This window comes from Corvus hawaiiensis, chromosome Z (assembly GCF_020740725.1).
Source record: "Corvus hawaiiensis isolate bCorHaw1 chromosome Z, bCorHaw1.pri.cur, whole genome shotgun sequence".
NCBI classification, from domain to species: Eukaryota; Metazoa; Chordata; class Aves; order Passeriformes; family Corvidae; genus Corvus; species Corvus hawaiiensis.
This window is the reverse complement of record NC_063255.1, coordinates 2860926-2883466: the sequence shown is the minus strand read 5'-3', so window position 1 is coordinate 2883466 and position 22541 is coordinate 2860926. Positions and strand designations below refer to the sequence as shown.

Below are 22541 nucleotides of genomic sequence, written 5' to 3'. Positions count from 1 at the left end.
TTAAAAAGTTGGGGGGAGATTTTTTTTTGTATCTGCAAAGTGTAATAGAAACTGTATGAAAAGTTCCACTTTGCTTTTATCAGTTTGTGTGATGTCTTTTTGTAAATCCATGTGCAGTTCATTTGTCTCATTCTTAAACAAAAGGCTTTAATTGAGTAAAAAATTTGGCAGGGATATGAAAAATAATCAAACACTTTATTACCAAGCGTTATGATGCAAAAAGAAGTTTCAGAGTAAAAAAATAGACTGTCATCAAAAGATGATATGAGCAGATACAATAGCAGTTCTTGCTAGTTTGTAATGCTGTTCCACCTTTTTAAAGATGTACTCGGAAAACTTGATAGGCTCAGTGAGGGTGATGTTATTATGGAATTTTTAATAAAACGTACTGTAGTGCATATTTTAGAGCATTGGTGTTCATCTGTATTTATTTTGTGCTACTTTTTTGTGAGAGTCCAGGAAAAAAGAAACTGTGTATCTATTACTACCACTGCCTGGAAATCCCGTTTTTTACTTTATTTGAGATATTGCAGGATTGATTGCAGTATTTACATACAACTTTTGATACAGGTTGAAGTAAGTCTACAGTAGCTGTCCTAGTCATGAAAGAAAGGCCCCAGTTTTATATTTTGCCTTACCTTCTAATTAGAATTCCAAGCACTGTTGTCAGACTGATTCTTTCTGTTGCTATATGTGTTCATTCATTAGGTATTAGTAATGTTGACTTTTATTGTTTCTTTCAGCATGTAACAACATTATCAGTACTAAGATATCCTTTTGGGGATCTGGGGAAGGGCATTTTGGGGTTTAAATAAGCAAGAGTAAGTGAAACACACACATGCATACATACACACATACATATATATCTATATATATGTCAGCCCGTTCTCTTGACCAGCCGCTTTCTGTGTGCATTACTTTTTACTGGAATCACTCCAAGTAATTGCCTCAATGTGTAAAGGCAGCATGTCTACTGAAATGCAGTTCTGTGGACATAAGTGCGCTAGGTTTCGCTCCCTCCTCTTGCCTAGTTTTCCTGCATTTTTTCACTGTGCCCAGTGCCCTGCTGTGCCTCTGGATATACTTTGTCAAAGGTAGGTGTGCTGCCAAAACGTCAGTGTGGTAGCTGCAGAGCAACCTTAGTGTTTGCTCTTCTGTTTTGTTTGGGACAGAAGGACCAGAAAAAGTCTTGACTGGTTTCTAGAGTCCTAAGCCACTGTCCTTTAGTGTCTTTGCTGCTGGGGGAACATCCTGATGCATTGGGAGTAAGTCAGCAGCTCAGCATCCAGAGAGGGGCTGTTACCAGAGACCACATCATGCTCCACCTCTCCCCCTACAATGACTGCCAGCAGTTTCAGAATGACCATCTGCTTAGAAAAGACTTTTCATTACATAGTAAGAACATTGTTCTGGTTGAGTGTTTTGTTTTGATTAAAATGTGTCTGAAGAGAAAAGAGAGGAGAAGAGGGAAGAGAAGGGAGAGGAGGGAAGAGAAGAGAGAAGGGAAATAAGAAGCACTTCTTCAGTGCCGGTGGGAAAGAAGAGAAAAACTGCAAGTTCATAGTTCTCTGCGATCTGCAGGTCATTCACGTAATCTCCTCCCTCGCTGTCCTGGTGAAAATCTGGACCAGTAGTCTTCTGAGTCTTGTTCTTTGGTAACATTTCACTGAGTGGACAGTACTCACACATGGCAAGCCTATAAAACTAACAGGTAGCTGTACCCAAGAGAAGACAGCCATGCCTTCTCTTCCTTTTCTCTGGTACACATTTCTCAGTGAAGAACAGATGCCATGCTTTATGTCCTAGGTATATATGCCTTTTCTTATCACCACCCTTGCTGTGTTCTTGAGATCAACTACATCTGGAAGAACTGTACATCCCTGGTTTGATTGAGATGATTTGAAGTATTAATTTCTGTTTGTTTCCTGCCTCTTCCTACATGCCTTTTCCCTTCTTTTGTGTGTGGGTCAAATGCAGGGACTTGGATGATGTGCTTTGGGCTCACACAATCATGGAATTGTAAGAGTTGGAAAAGGTCTCAAAGATCATCAGGTTTAGCTGTTTACCCAGCATCATATTCACCATTAAACCATGTCCCCTAGTGCCATATCTGCATGTCTTCTGAACACTTCCAGGGATGGTGATTCTGCCACTTCCCTGAGAACCTTGTTCCAATGCCAGACCACCCTTTCAGTGGGGAAATTGTTCGTAATACTCAGTCTAAACCTCTGGTGACACAACTTGTGTCTAATACCTCTCTGGGTTTCAAGTCTGGGAAATGTCATGTTAACCTGTGGTCAGACCCCACTCAGGTTGGCCCAGCTGATGGAATGTAGAATCTGGATTTGGCCTTGGCACCTCAGCAGAAAGTTTTGGAGTAGGGATATTGGCCGGTGATTATAGGACAAGGTGGCATAGTTTGCTGCTCTACATGGGACATATCCTGAAAGTGAACATAAGAGGTGTGAGAAGGTGGTTTTCATCATCTTTTCTCAGGGATGTTGGGGCTGTACTGGAGTACTGCTCCATGGACTGAGACTACTCAATAAAAGGAAGGAAGGCAGATCTGTCCTGAAGCAGGTGCTACAGCTGATTGTGTGCTGGTTGGAGGAGGAACCCTGAGCAGATTTGGGGAGAAGTATGGCACAGTGCACTGTTTAACAAAGGTGGGGGCAGCACTGTGTTCTTCAAAGGCTCATCTGTGTTCCAGGGACATGCTTCAGGCAGTGTGAAATTATCAGTATTTGCCACTCAGATCACTCTGAAAATAGAGTAGGGAAGTGCTGTTAGCACAGAGCCTCTGAGAGACAAACTGCATCTTTCCTTTGTATTCCTGCTTGCACTTGAAGAACTATTGTTTTCTGTCAGTCACCTGCAGTCTGCTTCAAGTCCGTAGGAGTGTCATCAGAATCCGTCTTTCCTGTTGTGTGTCATGACCACCCTTACCAGTAGTTGCTGTGACAACCTGACCAACAAGCACTTTGCTTGAAGGAATCCATTTGCAAAGCAGCTGATGAAGAAAGCCCGTGACTTTCTCTCACGGAGTTGTAATCTGCCTGGGAAAGTTGAACTCCAGTCATCTCAAAAAGCAGTTGTCTCCCAGTCCTACCAAAGACTTAAGCTGCATACTACTTGTCCCTCTGCAGACATACCTGCTGCAGTGCCTTTTGACAGCCTCCTCTGCCACTTGGGCCTACAGATCATTGATCATTCATTCTTGGGCTGTGGGGGAGTGAGAACACTCTCCCGATCAAGACTAGGAACATGGGTGAGAGTCAGTTATGTAGGTAATTCCAGAGCAGGAGGCTGTAGAAGGGCAAGACTGGCAGAACTTCTCCAGCTGCTTGTTTTGTCATACTCATTCATTGCCTCAGAAAGAGCCGTCAGTTGTTCCTGCTGGTACAGGTGCACAGAAGCCGCATGGTCTTGTGGTTATGCTAAAACAAGGACTACTTTGCCTGCTTTTAGACCAAAGATGGCAAATTGCCATCAACAAATCTCACATGCTTTTCTATAAGCTTGCTAATTCAGCTCTTTCTAGTTTAAAAAACCACACCACACATAAACACACACACACATTAAAAAAATCCCCACAAAAACCAAACAAAAATCCAAATCAAACAACCTTGTTACTTTGAAAATGTTGTTTTGTGTCTTGGCACTGTAAAGACTGGTAGGATCCCTTTTATTCGTTTTGCCTTCCTGTGCAGCAACTGTTTGCCCAGGTGGCAGGATGTAATGGAAGATCAGGCTGCACAGTTTGCAGGGGCTGTTGCCTGCATCAGGGATGCTATTTGGGCTTGGGGGAAGACCATCACAAACTCGTAAAGGAGTACTGTTTTTGTGCCTGCATTCTGCTGGGCTTTGTCCTGGCATTTCATTCTGCATGTCCTGAGTTTCCTGCATCTGCCTCCTAACCTCGTGATTATGGGAGAATGGTTGTATTTGGGACACTTGGAAGCAAAGCAGTGTGTCTCATGAGAGCACCAGCAGTGCTGAGTGAGTCAGAGGACACTGAGGTACAAATTGCCCAGAAGATCCTTCACCTGTGGTCAGCTGACTATAATGATTTACTTGTGTCTGCTTGTCCTAGACCCTGATGAAGTGTATTTCTGGGTCAGTGACTTGGGTGACCCAAAGCAGCAAAGGACATGCTGTGTTGACTTAGTGAGACTGATGTTTCCTGAGGGGAGAGGATCTTGGCCTGCCCTGTCAAAAGAACGTGAACTCATGTTTGTTCTGATGCAAATCAGGGAAAGCTAAACTTCAAACAATTACACAGTCATAGTGGGATTTGGATTGGAAGGGACCTTAAAGATCACTAGTTCCAATCTTCCTGCCATAGGCAAGGATATCTTCTGCTAGACCAGAGCTCCATTCAGCCTTGAACAAGTCCAGGGATGGGACATCTACAAGTTCTCTGGCCAGCCTGTTCCAGTGCCTCACCAACCTCACAGGAAAGAATTTTTTCCTAATACTCAATCTAAACCTGCCCTCTTTCAGTTTGAAGCCATTACCCTTTGTCCTCTCACTACATGCCCTTGTAAAAAGCTGTCTCCATGTTTCTTAGACTCCCTTCAGGTGCTGGGTGGCTGCAGTCCACCTGCAGGTCACCTTGAAATCTTCTGTTCTCGAAGCTGAACAATCTCAATTCTCTCCACCTTTATTTCACAGGAGACGTGCTCCATCATTCTCGTAATTTTGATGGCCTCCTCTGGACTCACTCCAGCAGGTCAATATCCTTACTGTGCTGAGGACCTCAGAATGGAACACAATATTCCAGGTGGGGTCTCAGCAGAGCAGGGGGGCAGAATCCCCTCCCTGGCCCTGCTGGCCGTGCTGCTTTGGATGCAGCCCAGGACACGTTTGGCTCTCTGTGAGTGCCCATGGCTGGGTCTTGTCCAGCCTCTCACCCACCAGCACCCCCAAGTCCTTTTCAACAGGGCTCCTCTCAATGTGCTCATCCTGAAGCTTGGTACTGGAGGTTGCCCTAACTCAGGTGCAAGACCTCATGAGTTAAACCTCATGAGGTTCCCGTGGTCCCACTTCTCTAGCCTGTCCAGGTCTGTCTTGATGGCATCCTATTCTTCAGGTGTGTCAACTGCACCACTCAGCTTGGGGTCATTTGCAAATTTGCTGAGAGTTCACTTGATCCCTTTGTCTCTTGTCATTAATGACGATATTAAATAATGCTTAAGGACCCCTGAGGGACACTGCTTGTCACTGTCCATTGGGATTCTGAGCCACTGATCACCACCTTCTGCGTGTGACTGTCCCAACCAGTTCCTTATCCACATAACAGTCTACCCACTGCACCCATTAAATCCATCTGTCTCCAGTTTAGAGAGATGGATGTTGTGGGGGACTGTGTTGAAGGCCTTAGAGAAGTGCAGATAAATGATACTGGTAACCCTGCCCTGGTCTGCTGAAGTAGTCATGCCATTAAGACAATGTGATGTATAGAAGACACTGAGACACAGGGGATTCTGACTTCTCTGCTTGACCTGCTGTGCCGGTTTGGCCAAATTTAGAAATATATCCTCTGAGAGAAGGCAGGTTACAAACCACCCCCTCCCCCCACCAGGTTTGGGAAGAAAAACTTTTTCCTCGAAGGAAAGTGAAAGAGATAAAACCAATTTATTTAGCAAACACACAGGGAAAAAATATACTAATGCTAAATAATGAAACCTCTCGCTGTAGAGAGAAAACCTGGGAAAATTTCAGGTTCCTTCTGTAGATCTCTCTCTCCCTCTCCTTGGAGCTGGGATGGGGTGGTGGGCCCACCTCCAGGGCCAAGGCCTCGGTGGAAATTCCTCCCGATGTATTGTGATGTTGAAACAGTCCAGCAGAGAAAAAGGGAAATAATGAAATCCCAGGAAAACAAAAGTTCAGCTCTTCGTCTCTGTCTCTCCGGTGAAAAAGCAAGCTGAAAACTGGCTGGAGAGCAAGCTGCTTCCTCCTGCTCCCACCGCTGCAGAAGCAGACAGGTTTTATCTCTGTGTCCTTGGAACATGAAAATAGACTGCTTTGAAAAAGTACACTTTTGTCTCTCCCCTCTCAGGCTCAGTTTAAAGGCATAGAAAGGCATATATACTAATTTCTGGGCATAGTGCAGTGGTAGGGAATACAACATCAAGTCACCCCAAGACACCTGCAAAGCAGAGTTGGTTCTCAGATATATGTGGAAGCAATATAGATGTAGTCTATACATAGCTTTTGCTGTATTACATTGCATTAATGTATTTACATTAGTTGGTGGTGCCTTAGTATAAAGGATTGTTGGTTAATTTGTTTGCTGGAACTTTTTAGTGGGTAACAAATGTGGACACAGGTAGACAAAGTTAAAGAAAGTGCTCCAGGGGTAGTGATCTGAAAGACAAAATAAAACATGCATTTATAAAGCCGTGAAAGTGAACAGTTGAATAAAAATCAGTTTGATATGGGAACATGGAATTGAGAAAGAGTTACAAGGGAAAGCGTTTGGGTAATTTTCAAGCTTTTTTTGCGTTTCAGTGCGTAAATAAAGCTGTATTCTGGTTAGGCTGCAGGTATAAATTACAAACATCTGTCTGTAACAATTATGAAGATTACTCAGAATTTTGTTAGCTTGGAAAAAAACACTGTAGAAGAATAAATTAAATAAACTCCAGACTGGTTGTGAGGAGAGAAGACAATTCAGCTCAGATAGTTTGTTAGCTTCCACACACATTCTGGTGTGAGTACCCTATCAGTTAATTACAGAGCAAAGTAGTCTTTCTGCAACTCACACTGAACAATTCCTGCAGAAGTTTTTAAAAAAATCTGATGCTTTCTTACTTATGAAGTAATTTCTGAATTTAAAATAGTAATTTATTTTACTTTTTGAGCTGATAAAATTTTTCTGTAACTGTTTTCTCTATGTTAGTGGCTCTTGATTTGTAATTGTAAAGAAATAGTTTGCTGTTAATAGTTGAGGACCATGTCTCTACCTGTTAAACCTAGACTGAAGGTTTTAAATAGTTGAGAGGTCTCATTAAAAAGAATAACTTATTTATGCATATTGATAATAAATGGCTGGATGGATCAGCTGCTATTTTATATCTTTCTAGGCTCCACCTTAAATAAATTTTAAATCTACACTCCTAAAATTTTACTGCTATTTACCGTAAAATCAACACAAATCAGAGAGTCTTAATGTAAGAGTAGGATACTAGTGTAACTTGTTCATCATAGGAACTGCTCATAAAAAAGAAATCATCTAGTAGGTCGGGGAGCATAGAGAATGAAGCACTATTCCCTAGCACTCCTCTCTGGCAACAGCTGACAGAAGGTTGATTTGATGACCAATTAATTGCTAGAAAGTTATGTTTACCAAAGGTTAGAGCGTCTGGCAGATGTATAAATAGAAGCAGAAGACATGTTACAGTCAAATATTATGGATGTACCCTCCCTAGCAAGCTAAGATTGTGTTCCTTATAAAATTATTGTCCTGAACAAGTCAGTCTGTCACTAGTGTAATATTCATTGCACTAGATAAGTTTTGTAAGTTTCTACCCCAAACTGGGGAAGAAAAATCCACAGTACTCCCTTTTCTCCTTACTAAAACTTTAGTTCTGTACAAGGCAATACCAAGCTATAATTAGATGTTTTCAGCTGTTACTTCAGATGTGTGGTCTCTATCTCAGTGTTGCTTGCATGCTTCTCAGTCGATTAAAAATAGAAGTAGCTGTGCAGAAATTGTATTATAAATAATTTGGCTAGGATAAATGCTAGTATGTATGCAGAAGAATATTACAGAAATGTAAAATCAGTCTTAAAATATAGTTAAATTAGTCAGCATGCATCCTCAGTTAGGCGTGGAATGGCTGCACAGTATGGACACAAAAAAAGCAGTGGAGTGGGACCAAATTGTGATTTTGAAATGTCTACTAAGAGCTGGGGTGGGGGAAGTGTCCGGTCATACCAGTATTGTGAAGTATCTCATACTGAGATAAGGTTTGTGCCTTCAAAAAGTCAGGTGTTCTTTTTTTCCACTGAGAACTATGTTATTCACAGAATCACGTTGTTTAGAAAAGACCTTTAAGATCCTAAGTGCAATCTTTGACTGATCACCACCTCCTGACCAGCTAGTGCTATGTCCAGTCATTTCTTAAACACCTCCACCGTCTCCCTGGGCAGCCCATTCCAGTGCTTAACAACCCGTTTCTTTCTGATGTCCTACCTACTTGAACCTCCTCTGGTGGAGCTTGAGGCCATTTCCTCTCATCCTGTCTCTTGTTGCCTGGGAGGAGAGGCCGACCCCCACTTGACTACATCCTCCTGACAGGAGGCAGTTGTGGAGATTGATAAGATCACCCCTGAGCCTCCTCTTCTCCAGGATAAACAATCCCAACTCCCTCAGATGCTCCTCATAGGATCCACTCTCTAGGCCCTTCACCAGATTTGTTAGCTTTGTTGCTCTTCCCTGGATACACTCCAGTACCTCAATGTCTTTCTTGAATTGAGGGGCTCAGAACAGCACAGGATTCAAGATGCAGCCTCACTTGTGCCAAATACAGGGGGACAATCACTGCCCCGGTCCTACTGGCCACCCCATTGCTGGTCCAAGTCAGGATGCCATTGGCCTTCTTGGCCACTGGGCACACCCTGGCTCATGTTCAGCTGCTCCCCAGTGTTTCCTTGCAAGCCACTCTGCCCCAGCCTGTGGAGCTGCCTGGGGTTATTGTGACCCAAGGGCTGGACCCAGCAGCTTGGCCTTACTGAACCATCATTGGCCTCAGCCCATGATCTAGCCTGTCCAGATCCCTCTGCGGAGCCTTCCTGCCCTCCAGCAGAACAGCACTCTCATTTAACATAGTCTTATCCATGAATTAATTGAGGGTACACTCGGTCCCCTCATCCAAATCAAGTAAAGATTTAAACAGCATTGGGCCCAGTACTGAGCCTTTGGGAACCTCACTAGTGACCGTCTGCCAATTGGTTGTGGCACTGTTGTCCCTAAAATTGTTGTCAGCTGGTGTGCAGTAAGCCAGTCTCGCACACAGAGCTGCGGTATTTGTTTATTTCATATTTATGCATAGATCAGAGCTGTGTGGTAAATCTGCAAAGCTAACACCCATTCTTGAAACTTTACACTATATATCCACTTTAGCAAACAAATATAGGCATATTGGCTACAAGTTATCTTGTTCTCTTATTAATTAGTATTCTACGTTCTGTTGGTTTAATGATTCTCTTGCTTCTCATTCTAATTAGTCTGCATGCTCAGTCCTGCTCTTCTTTTGAGTCAGTGGGTTTCTTGTTCCATGAGTCGAAGGTCACAATCCCCCCTGCCGAATTGCCTTTTAACCAATTGTCTCGTTGTGCAGCTGCTGATTGAGCTGCGGGAGCCTGAGGCCAAGAGGCCGTGAACTGGCACCGATCCCTTGCACTACAAAGTGCATGAGGCTCTGTGGCACCAGCCAGATGACAACAGAGAACAGCAGGAGCTGATGACTCAGCAGAAAGGCCCCAGACTTGCACAGGGTATAAAAGCCCAGGTGGTCCTTTGTTCAGGATCCTTCCTTTGAGGCTATGAGGCCTGTTTCAGGGGTAAGCCAAGACCTGTTTCACAGCCCTCTTCTCATTCCTTGTATCTCTGGGTGAAGCATTATTTCTGACCCCTGAGATATCAGCACCATTCATCACCACTCTCTGGGCCCAGCCCCCCAGCTGGTTTTTAACCCAGTAAAGAGTGCACTTTGTCCAAGGCGTGGGCTGACAGTGTCTCCAGCGGAATGATTTGGGAGACAGTATCAAAGGCTTTGCTGAAGGTAGACTATATCCACAGACTTTCCGTCATCCCCCACGTGGGTCACCTGGTCATAAGAGATCAGGTTGACCAGGCAGGAGCTGCCGTTCCTAAACCTGTGCTGGCTGAGCCTGATGTCTTGGATGTCCTGTATGTGCTGTGTGATCACATTCAAGTCATCTGATAACCTTCCTGGGTACTGGATACATCACTATGTACTTATTTTACCTACTTACTGTAGGTAAGCTCAGGAAATGTGGTTTAGATGAATGGACAGTGAGTCGGATCAAGGACTGGCTGAATGGCAGAGCTCAGAGGGTCAGGGGAGTAGAATCCAGTTGGAGGCCTGCAGTCAGTGGTGTTCCCCAGGGATCAGTGCTGGGTCCAGTCTCACTCTACTTGTTTCTCACTGACCTGGATGAAGGGATACAAGGTTCCCTCAGCAGGTTTGCTGATGATACAAACTGGGGGGGTTGGCTGATACACCTGAAGGCTCTGCTGCCCTCCGGCTGGACCGTGGTAGGCTGGAGAGTTGGATGGAGAGAACCCCAGTGAGGTTCAACAAGGGAAGAGCAGGGTCCTGCCCCAGGGAGGATAAACCCCAAGTGCCAGCACAGGCTGGGGCTGCCCCACTAAAGAGCAGCTCTGCAGAGAAGGACCTGGGAGTCCTGGGGGATCACAAGGTGACAATGAGCCAGCAGTGTGTCCTTGTGGCCATGAGGCCCAGTGGGATCCTGGGGTGCGTCGGGAAGAGTGTGGCCAGCAGGTCAAGGGAGCTGATCCTCCCCCTCTACTGGGCCCTGGTGAGGCCACATCTGGAGTGCTGTGTCCAGTTCTGGGCTCCTCAGTACAAAAGAGACAAGGAGCTCCTGGAGAGTGTCCAGCAAAGGGTCACAAAGATGATGAGGGGTCTGCAACATCTCTCTTATGAGGAGAGACTGAGAGAGCTGGGCCTGTTTAGGCTACAGAAGACTGAGAGGGGATCTCATCAATGCATATAAATATGTCAAAGATGGATACCAATATGTTGGTGCCAGATTCTTTTCAGTGGTGCCCAGTGATAGGACAAGGACCAATGACAGAAGCAGTTTCACCTCAACATGAGGCAGGACTTCTTTATCTTGAGGGTAGCAGAGCACTAGAACAGGCTGCCCAGGAAGGTCCTGGAATCTCCCTATCTGGAGACATTCAAAGCTCAGCTGGATGTGTTCCTGTGCAACCTGCTCTAGGTGACCCTACCTTGGTCTGACCCTGCCAGATGATCTCCAGAGGCCACCCAGCCCTAACTATTCTGTGATTCTGTCATCTTCACTAATGAAATTAACATGGAGGAGACACTGGTGCTTTCCCTGACTCAAATATCTTGGTGGCATGACTGCAGAAAAGGTGAAAGCTGATACATTAGCCTGCCAGTTTAATCATATAAATCAATATATGAACTGGGAGGAATTTTTTATACTATTCCCTCTTACAGACTCAGTTTAGGACTGGCTTGTCTCCTTCGGGTTTAAAACCAGCTAGGAAGTGTAGAGAAAAAACTATTGTTGGCTTTCTTTTACTTTTGTTTCATGTTGAATAGATAAAAATCTGAAGGTGTATCTTCTATTATTCTTTTATCTTTTTATTTTGTGAGGGTCTTTTAGACTAGTCGCACAAGAAATCTCTGTGCCTTTGGAATGTTCTTCCCATTAATTAGCAGATATTTCATGACAGAAACTTGCACACAAACATACTAGACAGAGGTATAAATTTCAGTAACCTTCACTGATCCTGTTAGACCTTATTAAGCTAGTATAAATAGGATTATCAGTCAAAGGTAAAAGGAAATTTAAGAAATGTAATGCTTGCAAAACTTAATACACCTGCTGATGTGATTTACTGTAGTTTCACTTGAAACAATTATTTTGCCATATTGGACAAGGAGGAGAATGAAACTGTCTATAAAATGGCAATAAACCAAAAAGATGATCTGGGTCCTAATCTCATTTGATCTAGAGTGTTAGTAGTCTGAATAAAAACTATAAAATATACCTGACTTTATTGCTAGCACATACAGAAGGACCAGGTAACGATACAAATTGTGGAAAAGGATTTATCACAGTTACATGTTTGCTTTTTGTATGTAAGAAAGATTGTCCACTGTGTTTTTCAGCTGAAAACCTTGTCTAGGCTGAAGCAGTGCTTTATGTCAAGAGTTCAGAAATTCTTACACACAGTGGTACACCACTGGTCCAGTAATTTGTATTTTTATCACAAATTATTCCAGTGAAATTGTCACTATTAGGAAGATGGCGTTGTGCCTCAAGGTAGTTGTTCCTAGATATCAACTTCCTCTCTGCATCAGAGATTTTAAACCTGAGATTGATACAGTAGATATGTGTGTCGTTGCACATATTTTGATGTTTTCAGATGAAAATAAAAACAGCAGACTGACAGGGTTTGGGTTTTGTTCCCCTTCTCATAGGGAAAGGAATACTTAAACAGAGCATTGAAATTACCAAATAACATTTTTTCCTGTCTTCCTGGAGAGGATACTCAAAATTGAGGTTGCAGCTAATTAGAGAACCTGGGTAACATCAGCAGGGAGAGCAGTGTAGTATCAATATGAGAAATGGGATTTTTGTCATATTATCTTTGGAGAGGTTGAATTCAATTTTTCTTGCTTTTGGAGTGTATGTTGACTAGTAATTGAATATTCGTGAAAAAGTTCATGCTGGGGGTGTCCTCTTGCCTACCGTATAGGAAGAGGAATAGTGACAATAGCCTTCTGCAGTTCAGCAGCAAACAAATGTGGCAAACAGGCAGGACAAGGTAGGATGTGTAGAAAAGGCCTATGAACAACTATGTTTAGATTAATTGAGTTTAGGGCATCTTCAAATTTTTCAAGGCATTTAAAGCCCTGTAAGAAACCAAGCTTCAGCTGAAATTGAACAAGCTAAAGAATCAAATATTGGGAGAAACACGTGACTAGAGTGTTGAAGTGAAAAAATGAAGTGTGCATTTTGACTAAGTGGTATTCAGAAATGGGATTAATATTTACCTAGTTATTTACCTGTAGACAGTCTCACCTTTTCCAGTGCAACCCTTCTTTGAGAACTTGAAACTTTCTTTCACATCAATGGAGTATATTACTAGTAGGTTATGTGGGATCAGTTGAACTGATCAAATGTGAATTTATAAAAACTGATTAAAATGTCAACATTAAGCAAAATCTCTAATTTTGAGACCTTTAATTGCATAAGGGGCAGAAGATCTGGAATCATAAACAGCAAATATAAAGTATCCTTTTTCTGCAAAAGAGGTATATCTGTTGAAAGGGAAAATGTAGTGTTTTTTCATTGCTGTTCCATGTGATTTTCCTGGGTGAAAAAGTGAGTTATTTGTGCCCTTTGTTTCTGGTTTTCCCCAAGTATTCCCCTTATGTGTGAAGAGCAGCTGCAGAGCTCAGCTCTGCGGATCTGAGAGTGGGCATTGTGGGCACAGTAATGCTTTGACCAGACTCTGTGACTCAATTCCACTGAGCTTAAAACTTAGTTCCAGTGAACTTTGCCCTTCTGGCTTGGTCTCCTCCAGCTGATGATTGTGAACATGTAGAGGTAGAGGAAGGCCTGTATTTTGCTAGTGCTAATCAGTCCTGGAAGAAAGAACAAATGTGTTTGGACTTTTTTGTCCCTTCTCTCCTGTTCAGAATGGCTAACAGAAACTGTTGCAGTCAAGACCTGAGTGTAGGCAAGTCTCTCATGCTGAAGGCAAGCTTAATAATTTTATCTTCTTGTTACTGATTTCAACAAAAGTCAGCAGCACCTTCTGAATGTATAACACAAAACATGATTTGCAGCTGGGGGAAGGGAGACATCTAGATTCTTGTGGGCATAATGGTCTTTAGCAACTACACTGCTAAAGAAGCATTGATGCTGGCCACTGTGTGCCATGGTAGTGTTTTTTTGTTTTGCTTTTTAACGGTACACAAAATCTTTTGTAGGTATGCCCATATAAAATTCACTGCTTTCTGTTTGATGAAAGAACCTACAGATTCAGACAGAGAAATCACTGGCTTTAGTTAAACCATGGATTTAGGGTTTTCTAGTTCTGGTTAACTGTATAGTTAGTTATATTTGTTCAGGTGAACAGTTGTACCATTGGCTGGCATTTATGTTTCGTATGACATTTTTTTCTTTTTCTTATCCTTTTCCCTTAATATATGATAACACTTTTAAACTCTGGTGATGGGAATATTCATGTGAACTTGGCAGCTGGAATCTGTTGAGTGTTGGTGTTTCAAACACTTTGCAGTCCATGCATTTTCTCCATTAGTCATGTGCTGATGTACTTTACCAAGGGGTGAAATAAAAGGACAGCAGATCAGAATGAAGCATAGATTTTCAAACACTGTGTTAGATGAAATTTTTTTGTGTACTTGGAGGTGGAGAGTTCAGAGTTTTCACACTTTTTTCTTAAAGAAACATGGTTATTTATTGTTTTTTTTTAAAAAAATTCAGCTAAGAGTGCAACATAGTGGGCAATAATCTGTTAAGTAATATTTTTCTACTATATTTTACTGTGAATTATTTGAAATAAGGAAAGGTCACACCACTAGAAAATAAATGCAAAGATTTACAGAGTTAATGTTGGCAACAGTCAAATTGCTCTCTTTTCAGAAGGGTACGTGCTTCTCATTAAAAGAGGGTTTTTGCCTTTTACTAATTAAAGTAGGTATCTACTCTCCAAATAAGATATCCTGCATTATTGTGATAAGGTAGTGGAGTTGATGTGTTCTTCCACTGCTGCTTTTCGTGGAGAACGTGAGATCCAGCAGAGATAATGTTGTTAAGCATAGTCTGAATAGTTCTTAACCGCATTCCTGCTTCTCATTTGAGCAGTAGGTTACTGATACAGTTTGAGAGGGGTTTCTTTATGATGGTTTGGTATGTCCCTGAAGCATTGAGTATTATGAACTCCATTGGGGTAAACTAGGCATGCCTCATTTTCTATGCTGATGAATTTTATTTCCATAAATGGTATGTTTGTAGCACTTTTGATTTACTTATTTATTTACTAGCTTTCTTTTTTTTTTCCTCTGGCCATATCAGTTTGGTTATTTTTTCTGTTTCCACCATATAAAAATGATACACAAAACTACTTCAAGTGACTGACTGTCTTTTCAAGTTCTTGATACTTTCTCTGAACGGACTGTTGTACTTCTTTGTCTTCTGTACAAAAAAAAAACCAACTCAGGTGTAATTTCAAAATTTAGTTGGGAGTATTGCTGTTTTGTATCCTTAAACAATGTTTTACAAGGTAAACAAAGTTCTTTTGCTTACTAAATATTATTATTATTATTATTAAATATTATTATTACCAATCCTGCAATTGAAGGGTTTTCAGACTATAGTGTATTTCATAGGAAAATCCTTACTGTTAACTCATGGAATCCATCTGAAATGTTTCATGTTTTTCCATACAGATCAGTGATCTTACTGCTACATGAGAATTTCTAGAATACTATGCAAAGCAAAACACATTTAACTGCTGTTTACTTAGTTGAGGCTAGTCTATTATAAATCTTAATGTTGTATCTGGTTCATCTGTAAGAAAATAGATTATTTAAATTGCTCTTGTACGTGATAAAGTTTTTATTATATGGTTTTTTTATGTAGCCAGTTTGTCATTCTTCTTGATCCAGTTAATTTGCATTTAAATTGATAATGCCTGGCACCTGAATATTCCTTGTGTCACATCTCAGAACACAGAACTGAAACAAAGGTATGTTTCTCCTTTGAAGGATACAGTCAGCAGTGCCTGTAACAAAAGCAGGGAAAGTTAACTAAGGAGATAAAAATGAATTGCATAGAATACACAATATCAAATTAGGTAAAATGCGGCTTTTTTTGGCCAAGTCTGAGCTTAAGTGCCTCTTCACTTCTACAGTATAGTCCCATTACAGTCTGTGGTGGTGTTGCTAATTTGCAACACCATTTGCTATTTTGGGGATGTGAGGAGAATACGTTACCATACAGAATAATATCTTTAAATTTTGAAATGCACCATTAAGAATATGCAGAATTTAGAAGCACTGTGTTTTGTCTCAAGGAGTGTTCTGCTGTCAGAGGACAACTGTGAATGGAATCTTCCTTGAGTAGTGGTTACTACCTTCCAGAGCTTGCCAGTGCAGAAGTGGCAATTTTTGTTCATGGAAAGGCTTGTGAAGACGTGATCTTCACAATTGATCAGTGAGATCAATTGGTGAGAGTACACAATAAGCAAGCAAAAGCCCTGGTAAACTGATGGCTCCATCTGAATGAGTAGAAAGAATCTGTAAGCCTTCATCTGAAAGGCAGAATATCAGACTTTACTGTGAGGCATCGATAATGCCTGGCTCTTTGGCAGCAAGTGTGGAAGAGGAAACATAATGATCTTGACTTACATTACCAGTGAAGGACATATTGGTGCAGTTTTCCTGAGAAAAATGAATCTAGAATTGCATCTTGGACAAGACTAGAACCCAGACTGCTGAGAAGGAAGTGGTGCAAACACAAACTCACTTGGGTCATCTGAAAAGAAGAAAAGTTTTATAGTTACACCTGCTTTGAAAGAAATCAGAACCAAGTGAGAACACCTTGACTGACAAAGAAAAGACCTCAACATATTTTCTGCCTCTTTTTGAAAATTGGTTAATCCTGTATTGAACTGGAGTTTTTAGGGTCAATAGCCACTCCTGAAATTCCACCTTGATGTTAATAGAATACCATTTCTTAGGCAAAAGCTTACTTAAGTTCCTGGAACCAGGAAACACTCTTAAGTTGTCACAGAAACGTAAGACAGCTTTGCCAGAGAAACAAACTTAGAGCAGAAGTTGCACATTTGGTGTGAGACACTAAAACTTGTCATTTGTTGTGGTTGATCTGTCTCCACACAGAGTTCACTGCTCTGTGATTCAAAAGAACTGAATGTTGGCAAAGTTGGAAGCAATAAAATAAAAAGCATAACCTTCCACTGCCTTGCTTAGAAGGTATTTAGAATGGATTAGTGCAATGACTTGATATATTATAAAGAGGTCAAGATTAGCTTGTAAAAAGCTCTTGCACTTCTGTAATACCTTTCTCTGATAGATCGAAACAATACTTTGCTTTGTTATTTGCACTGCTTTCTTTCCTTATTCCCTCATCCAAATGCAAGATCTGCTGTCATCCCCTAGCTTATCTTCAGCAAAAACATAGTAATTACTTAAGAAGAAATCCTTCAAATTTGTTCCTCAAAGCAGTAGTCTTGCTGTCATTGATGATGATAAAAAGGTGAATTGTGTGTCATTGCTGATTTTTTTTCTTTCTACTGTTACTAATGCAGTGATAATGTTACAATTTTAACTTGTTAAGATCTAACACAGATTGCCAGAAAGCTGACAGATGTTTATACTTTATGATGGATAGGTAGAGCAACAGTGTTAAGAAAAAAAAGCTCCTCATATTAATCTTATTATACTTAACACCTCACCAGCTGAAGAATGCATAACCCAAATTTGTTTTGAAAAGGTGCACTTTTCCAGACTACTTTTATGAACAGCTAGAAACTCTGAAAGTCTTCTTGTATATTTGAACATCACAATTGTTGGAAGATGGTTGTAAAACCAACATTGTATTAACAGTATTAGCTATGTCTTTGGTAATTGATGAATGTAGAAACTTTTTATTGATTGTTTAAAATTGAACCCAGTAACAAGCAATAAGTTCATGACATCTTTTCATCCTTGCATATAGGGGATGAAATTCACTATTTTAAATTTCCTGTAACTTGCTGGCAATCTTCACAAGAAATGTGATGAAGTTAGTGTTTTCTAAATAGCTTCTTTCATTCAAATCTATTAATATAGTTTTGGTTTTGAAACCATATTTCTAGTTAGTAGGGTGAAGGCTTTGACCCAGAATAAAGGTGACTGTGTATTACTTGGTCATTGGGGTTTTTTTATAAGGCTGAATATCTGCACTGTGGTGAATATGCTGAACTTGTCCATACTGAAGTGTCTTAGAGGCGTGTAGGACCAGAGGAAGAATCATAATTAATATAATAAGGGGTTGAAATTATTGAAATATTAATTATTAAATTAAATATTATTATTGAAATAATAATATTTCAGGCTTACCCCTGAAATAATCAAAAAGCATTGTTCTTGTAAAAACATGTTATTGATAGTAAAATGTGCAGAGTAAAGAGTATGAACTTATTAGTGACAGCTGCAATTACATTCAATATACCTGGTTCTTAATGCTGCATCACAGCAATTTGGCACGGCTTACACAGATCTCTTAAACTTGAGGCAAGGTTCATTATATTTTGTGACAGTAGTTTTTGAGACACACAGGGCCTCAAGGGCAAGAGAGTCTGGTGCATTAAATCTGCTTCGTGTTATTGCAGTGGAATGAAATAGCCCTAAAACCAGCCCAACTTGAACTGGCCAGAGGAGGATTCCATGTAGGACAAGGGCAAAAGAGCACAGTGTGATTGTCCAGGGCAGAGCTGGTGACTGAGAACCATGCAGAGTTGTAGTGAAGGCATCTTTTTCTCTTTTTAATGCCCCAGGTGCTTGCCTGCTATAAGTATGTGATCTGAAGGTCTTGACCCTGCTAAGTTTTACCTTCAGCAGTCTGTGTGTATTGAGTGCTGAGCAGTGGAACTAGGGCAGACAGGTCTTCTGGGTCTTCTACTGAGGCTTTTAGAAAGGAAACACTGTACTGCCAGAAAACTGAAGTTGTTGCAGGTCATTTGGAGTTCAACTGAGATCTGGGCTGGAGCGTTGCAAGCCTGAAGAATTGAGTGATTTTGGTTTGGTATCATTTGTCCCTGTTTCAGTGGCTGTGACTAAAACAGATGGAAGAGGCAGGGTAAAAGTGTCGTCTTTAGCTTTTTAGTATGAAAAGTGTTTTATATACCTAGGAAATAAATGATTTATCTAATCTCAGCTATAAAATAGATGTAAGCCAGATGTAGAGCATGTTTATGCTTTTCCCACCTGTTTTGTGTAGAGCCAGTTGTGGAGCTGTGCTGTACTATTGTAAAGCTAGCATCATGTTGGTGAGCCTTCTCTGGAGAAAGAAAGTCTGTAGTGACACAGCCAATAATCTATGAATTCCTTCAGGCTGTGAAAAAGTCTTTGGGGCAGGTGAGTCCTAAGTAACACTAAAAAAATCATGTAGGAGCCGTAATAATTTAGTCCGATCTGAGAGAGAAAAGCATCCTTCGGTTTACTATATTTTAGGTTACTTTTTTTTTCTTGGAGGTACTCCAGCTGGAGAAGCATGAGAGAAGTGACCTTTCATTTCTGTAATAGATAGGAAAAATGAGAATAGAGATATTATCCAGGAAGGATATTTGTTTTATTTCGGTCCTTCTTCTGTTTATATGTAGATTGTTTTAAAATTCAGCCTTAGAAATGCATGTCATATTTCTGTATGAATTATATACTTAAGGTTTTGCTTTATTTTTTCCATTGTATGGGGTGGTCTTGGCAGTTTTTAACATCTTCATCAGTGAGCTGTTATTTTTTTGGAACTTCATTCTTCTAACTTTATTAGTCGAAAGTAGTGCTTCAGGATGGCACACATGACAATGTGCCAAGAGATTGATGTGACCTCAGGTGTCTACAGAAGCCAGTGTCTCTCATTTGCTGTGCTGTAATAATGATAAACTACAACCAAAACACTCCAATTGAATACAACCACAAAACAAATCAGGTTCATAGGAAACGAATTCAAAGTACATGTTGCAACTCAAGCCCGCATATGATTCTTGCTTGTACTGTTTGGCAGCTTTCCCACAAGCATTGTCTATTACAGTATGACAGTGTCTACCATTGCAAGTAAAGTTATATGTTAGAAATAGAACACAATGACATTGTAAATATTAAAGAAATAAAATACAAAGGGAAGTACGTGGGCTCTAACTTGCAGTTACATTTTGTTCATGATGAATGTGACATTTTAAATTTAGGGGAATTACTCAGCTTCATAATGCAATATTGTGTGCAGGTGTAACTGTTCTTTTGTGTGTAAGCACACGTTATGCTAAAAGATGTTGTTTCAAAATGCAAGTTCTGAACAGTTGCTGGAACTTCCTAGGAAGTACCAGAATTTGTTACCAAGGCCCCTAATTCTGCTCTCCTATGCCTTTGCATTACGATGTCTAATTGCATTGTTTCACACTATTTTTTCCTTCCTCATTCAAGTGAACAGGATGGGTGGTGCTCAGGAATTGAACTGTTACTTGATATTTTAGTCCTTATCATTCAGTTAGCAGCCCAGGCTTTATTTACTACACACCATTTAAAACTCTCTAAAGAATACATAATTATTCATTCCCTTATGGCCTTTTATCTAAGATGCCTAGTTGAACTATTTTTGTCCATTTGATTGTATTCTTGTATGTGTTTTCTGGGCAATACCTAGATTTTTACTTCCTTTTCTGTGTGAAATAAATGTGTATGCATATACACAGAGTGCATATATGTAGTTTATTTACTTCTGAAAGAGAATTTTTCATTTACTCCCTTTGGTAACTTCTAGAATGGAAACAGAGTGTCTGTTATATACTTTAAAACAGCCTTTTGTGAGGTCATTGTTAGCAGACATAAAAGAGCGCAATTAAATTACTAAATGCATCCAGCCACGTAAGTTGAACCATTCGCAAATGCAGCCTTGTCTTTCCTGATGCCCTTCAATTGTATTTTGACTGTATATCCTCTAGGTGAGACAAGTTGTCCTTTTATTTGAATGCAGTTGATCTCCCTGCTGGGCATGATTGCAAAGAACACTTAATGAATGTAGCATTCAGGTTCATGTGAGAAATGAAATGAGGGCAGTTGAACACTGGAACAGATTGTGTGGAGAGAGGTTGTGGGTGTCCATCTTTGCAAAATGTTGAAAATTATGTTCAAAACCCAACTGGATGTAGTTTTGAGTAATCCGTTGCAATTGGCTCTGCCATGAGTAGGTTGGACCAGAGGATCTCCAGAGATGCCTTCCAGCCTCAGCTATTCTGTGATTTACACAACAGATGATAATATATACTTGTGGGTATATGTATTTTGCTTGTTTCTGATGGCCAAACCTTTACGGATCTTGTGGCTTTCTTTACACTAAAATAACAGTAAAATGTTTGTTTTGCAGTTTCCATTTGTCTAGCAGGTTGTCTTGTCAATCCCGTAGAAAGTTGTTTAATGGTTAAACTATAGTTTGACTATTTAACTGTTCCCAGCAAAAGATGTAGAAAAGCTTAACAACGGTGTTTCTGTTGTTATGCTAGCACTTTGTAGAGGATTGTAATAAATTGTAGTTATTTATCATGGACCAAATTATTATGTACGTAATCTTTTTTGGGTTTAAGAATATAGTGTAGAAAGCTTGTTCGCAGTGGTCACCTGTTCAGCTCATGATCCTGTTACTAACAACTTTTGCAAATGACAGGTATTGGAAAGAACTTAGTTTGTCACTGACTCTTGCAAATTTTAATAGTGTTGCCAGTGCATCATAGCTGACTGTAAGGCTTTTCTGTCAGATCTGTGTATTGCTTGAAATATTTTAATATTGCTGCTTTTCCAATTGCTAATGTTAATATTTCAAATAAAGTAAGGTGGTACATGTAAAATCTGTTATATCTTCTACTGTCCCGATACACCACTTCTGTCTCTCTGCTACTGATGGGATGAGAGGATTACAGTACTTGTCTCAAAAAGACCACTTCCAATTAAAATATTTTATTGCTAATACACTGTAACTTTTTTCTGTTGCAGAAAGAGTTGAGCCTTCCAAGAAGAGGAAGTTTGTAAGTACATGAAGTGTTTCTCTATTGCTCTTAGATTGTAGTATGTATTTTTGACGGTTTTAGAGTAGGCTAGTCTTGTTTTCAGGTAAGTTAGAATGGAGGTTAAGTGTGGCAGTTGATCTGCCTTAGAATACATACAAAGAAATGAGAACTGTAAATGAAAACTTTTGGGTTCTGCAGTCACCATTTTTATTCCCATCTTTTAGAGAAGCTGTTGTGACGGATTTCCAAAGGGATAAAAAAGTTCTTATGTTCAAGTTTTTGTTTCATATTAAATATTTTTCCTGTTAAAAATCAAGGAAGAAATCTGATTTCTTTGTGAATGGTATAAAAGAAACTTGCCATGCTTATGAAATTCTGTAAACAGTCCTGTGGATGTAAAGGTGGGAAAAAAGAATAGATGTGTTCTACTAAATGTGTAGGATTGTTAAGCTACTATTTTGATTATAAAGACCACATATTCTTGTATAAATTGTTGCTTACTTATAATAATATGTACTCAGATACTGAGTTTATTTATCCTTTGCTCAGATTTCTATACCTTGGCTTTGACTTTCCAGTGGTTTTGAGCTGTTTGGTTTTAAAATTTGTATTTTTTATTTGCATCTGTCTAATTTCTTATTCTGTATTAGTAATTTATTGAGAAAGTATTGGGATGAGAACATCACAAAATGTCTTAAGAAACAAACTCTGTTCACTTACTGCTTTCTTTCAAAAATGCTTTAATACTATAAGATGGCCTATGGATTATAGGTGACAACACATTGTGAGTAAAACCCTGTGCCCTTGCACAAGAGGCCAGTTACTTGGTTTCAACTTGATAGTGCTGTGTAGCTTTTGGTGATAGAAGGTGAGATATGTGAATAACTGAAACAGTAACTGCTGGGAAAGTGCAGTGAAGTGCTCTGTTCTGACTCAAAAGGCATATCAGAAGTCTGTACTTCATAGGATATCTGCTGTC

The 22541-nt window shown here is 40.2% G+C and overlaps 1 protein-coding gene across 5 annotated transcripts in view; it reads left to right on the top strand.

Moving 5' to 3' along the window:
• The window catches only part of MAST4 (microtubule associated serine/threonine kinase family member 4), a 286033-nt gene that overhangs the window by 113304 nt on the left and 150188 nt on the right, over positions 1 to 22541 (top strand). For all 5 annotated transcript variants that reach the window (XM_048291032.1, XM_048291031.1, XM_048291030.1 and 2 more), the window contains one exon: positions 21549 to 21580. In XM_048291032.1, the coding sequence (XP_048146989.1) occupies positions 21549 to 21580 (32 nt within the window). The remainder of the gene's footprint in view (positions 1 to 21548; positions 21581 to 22541) is intronic.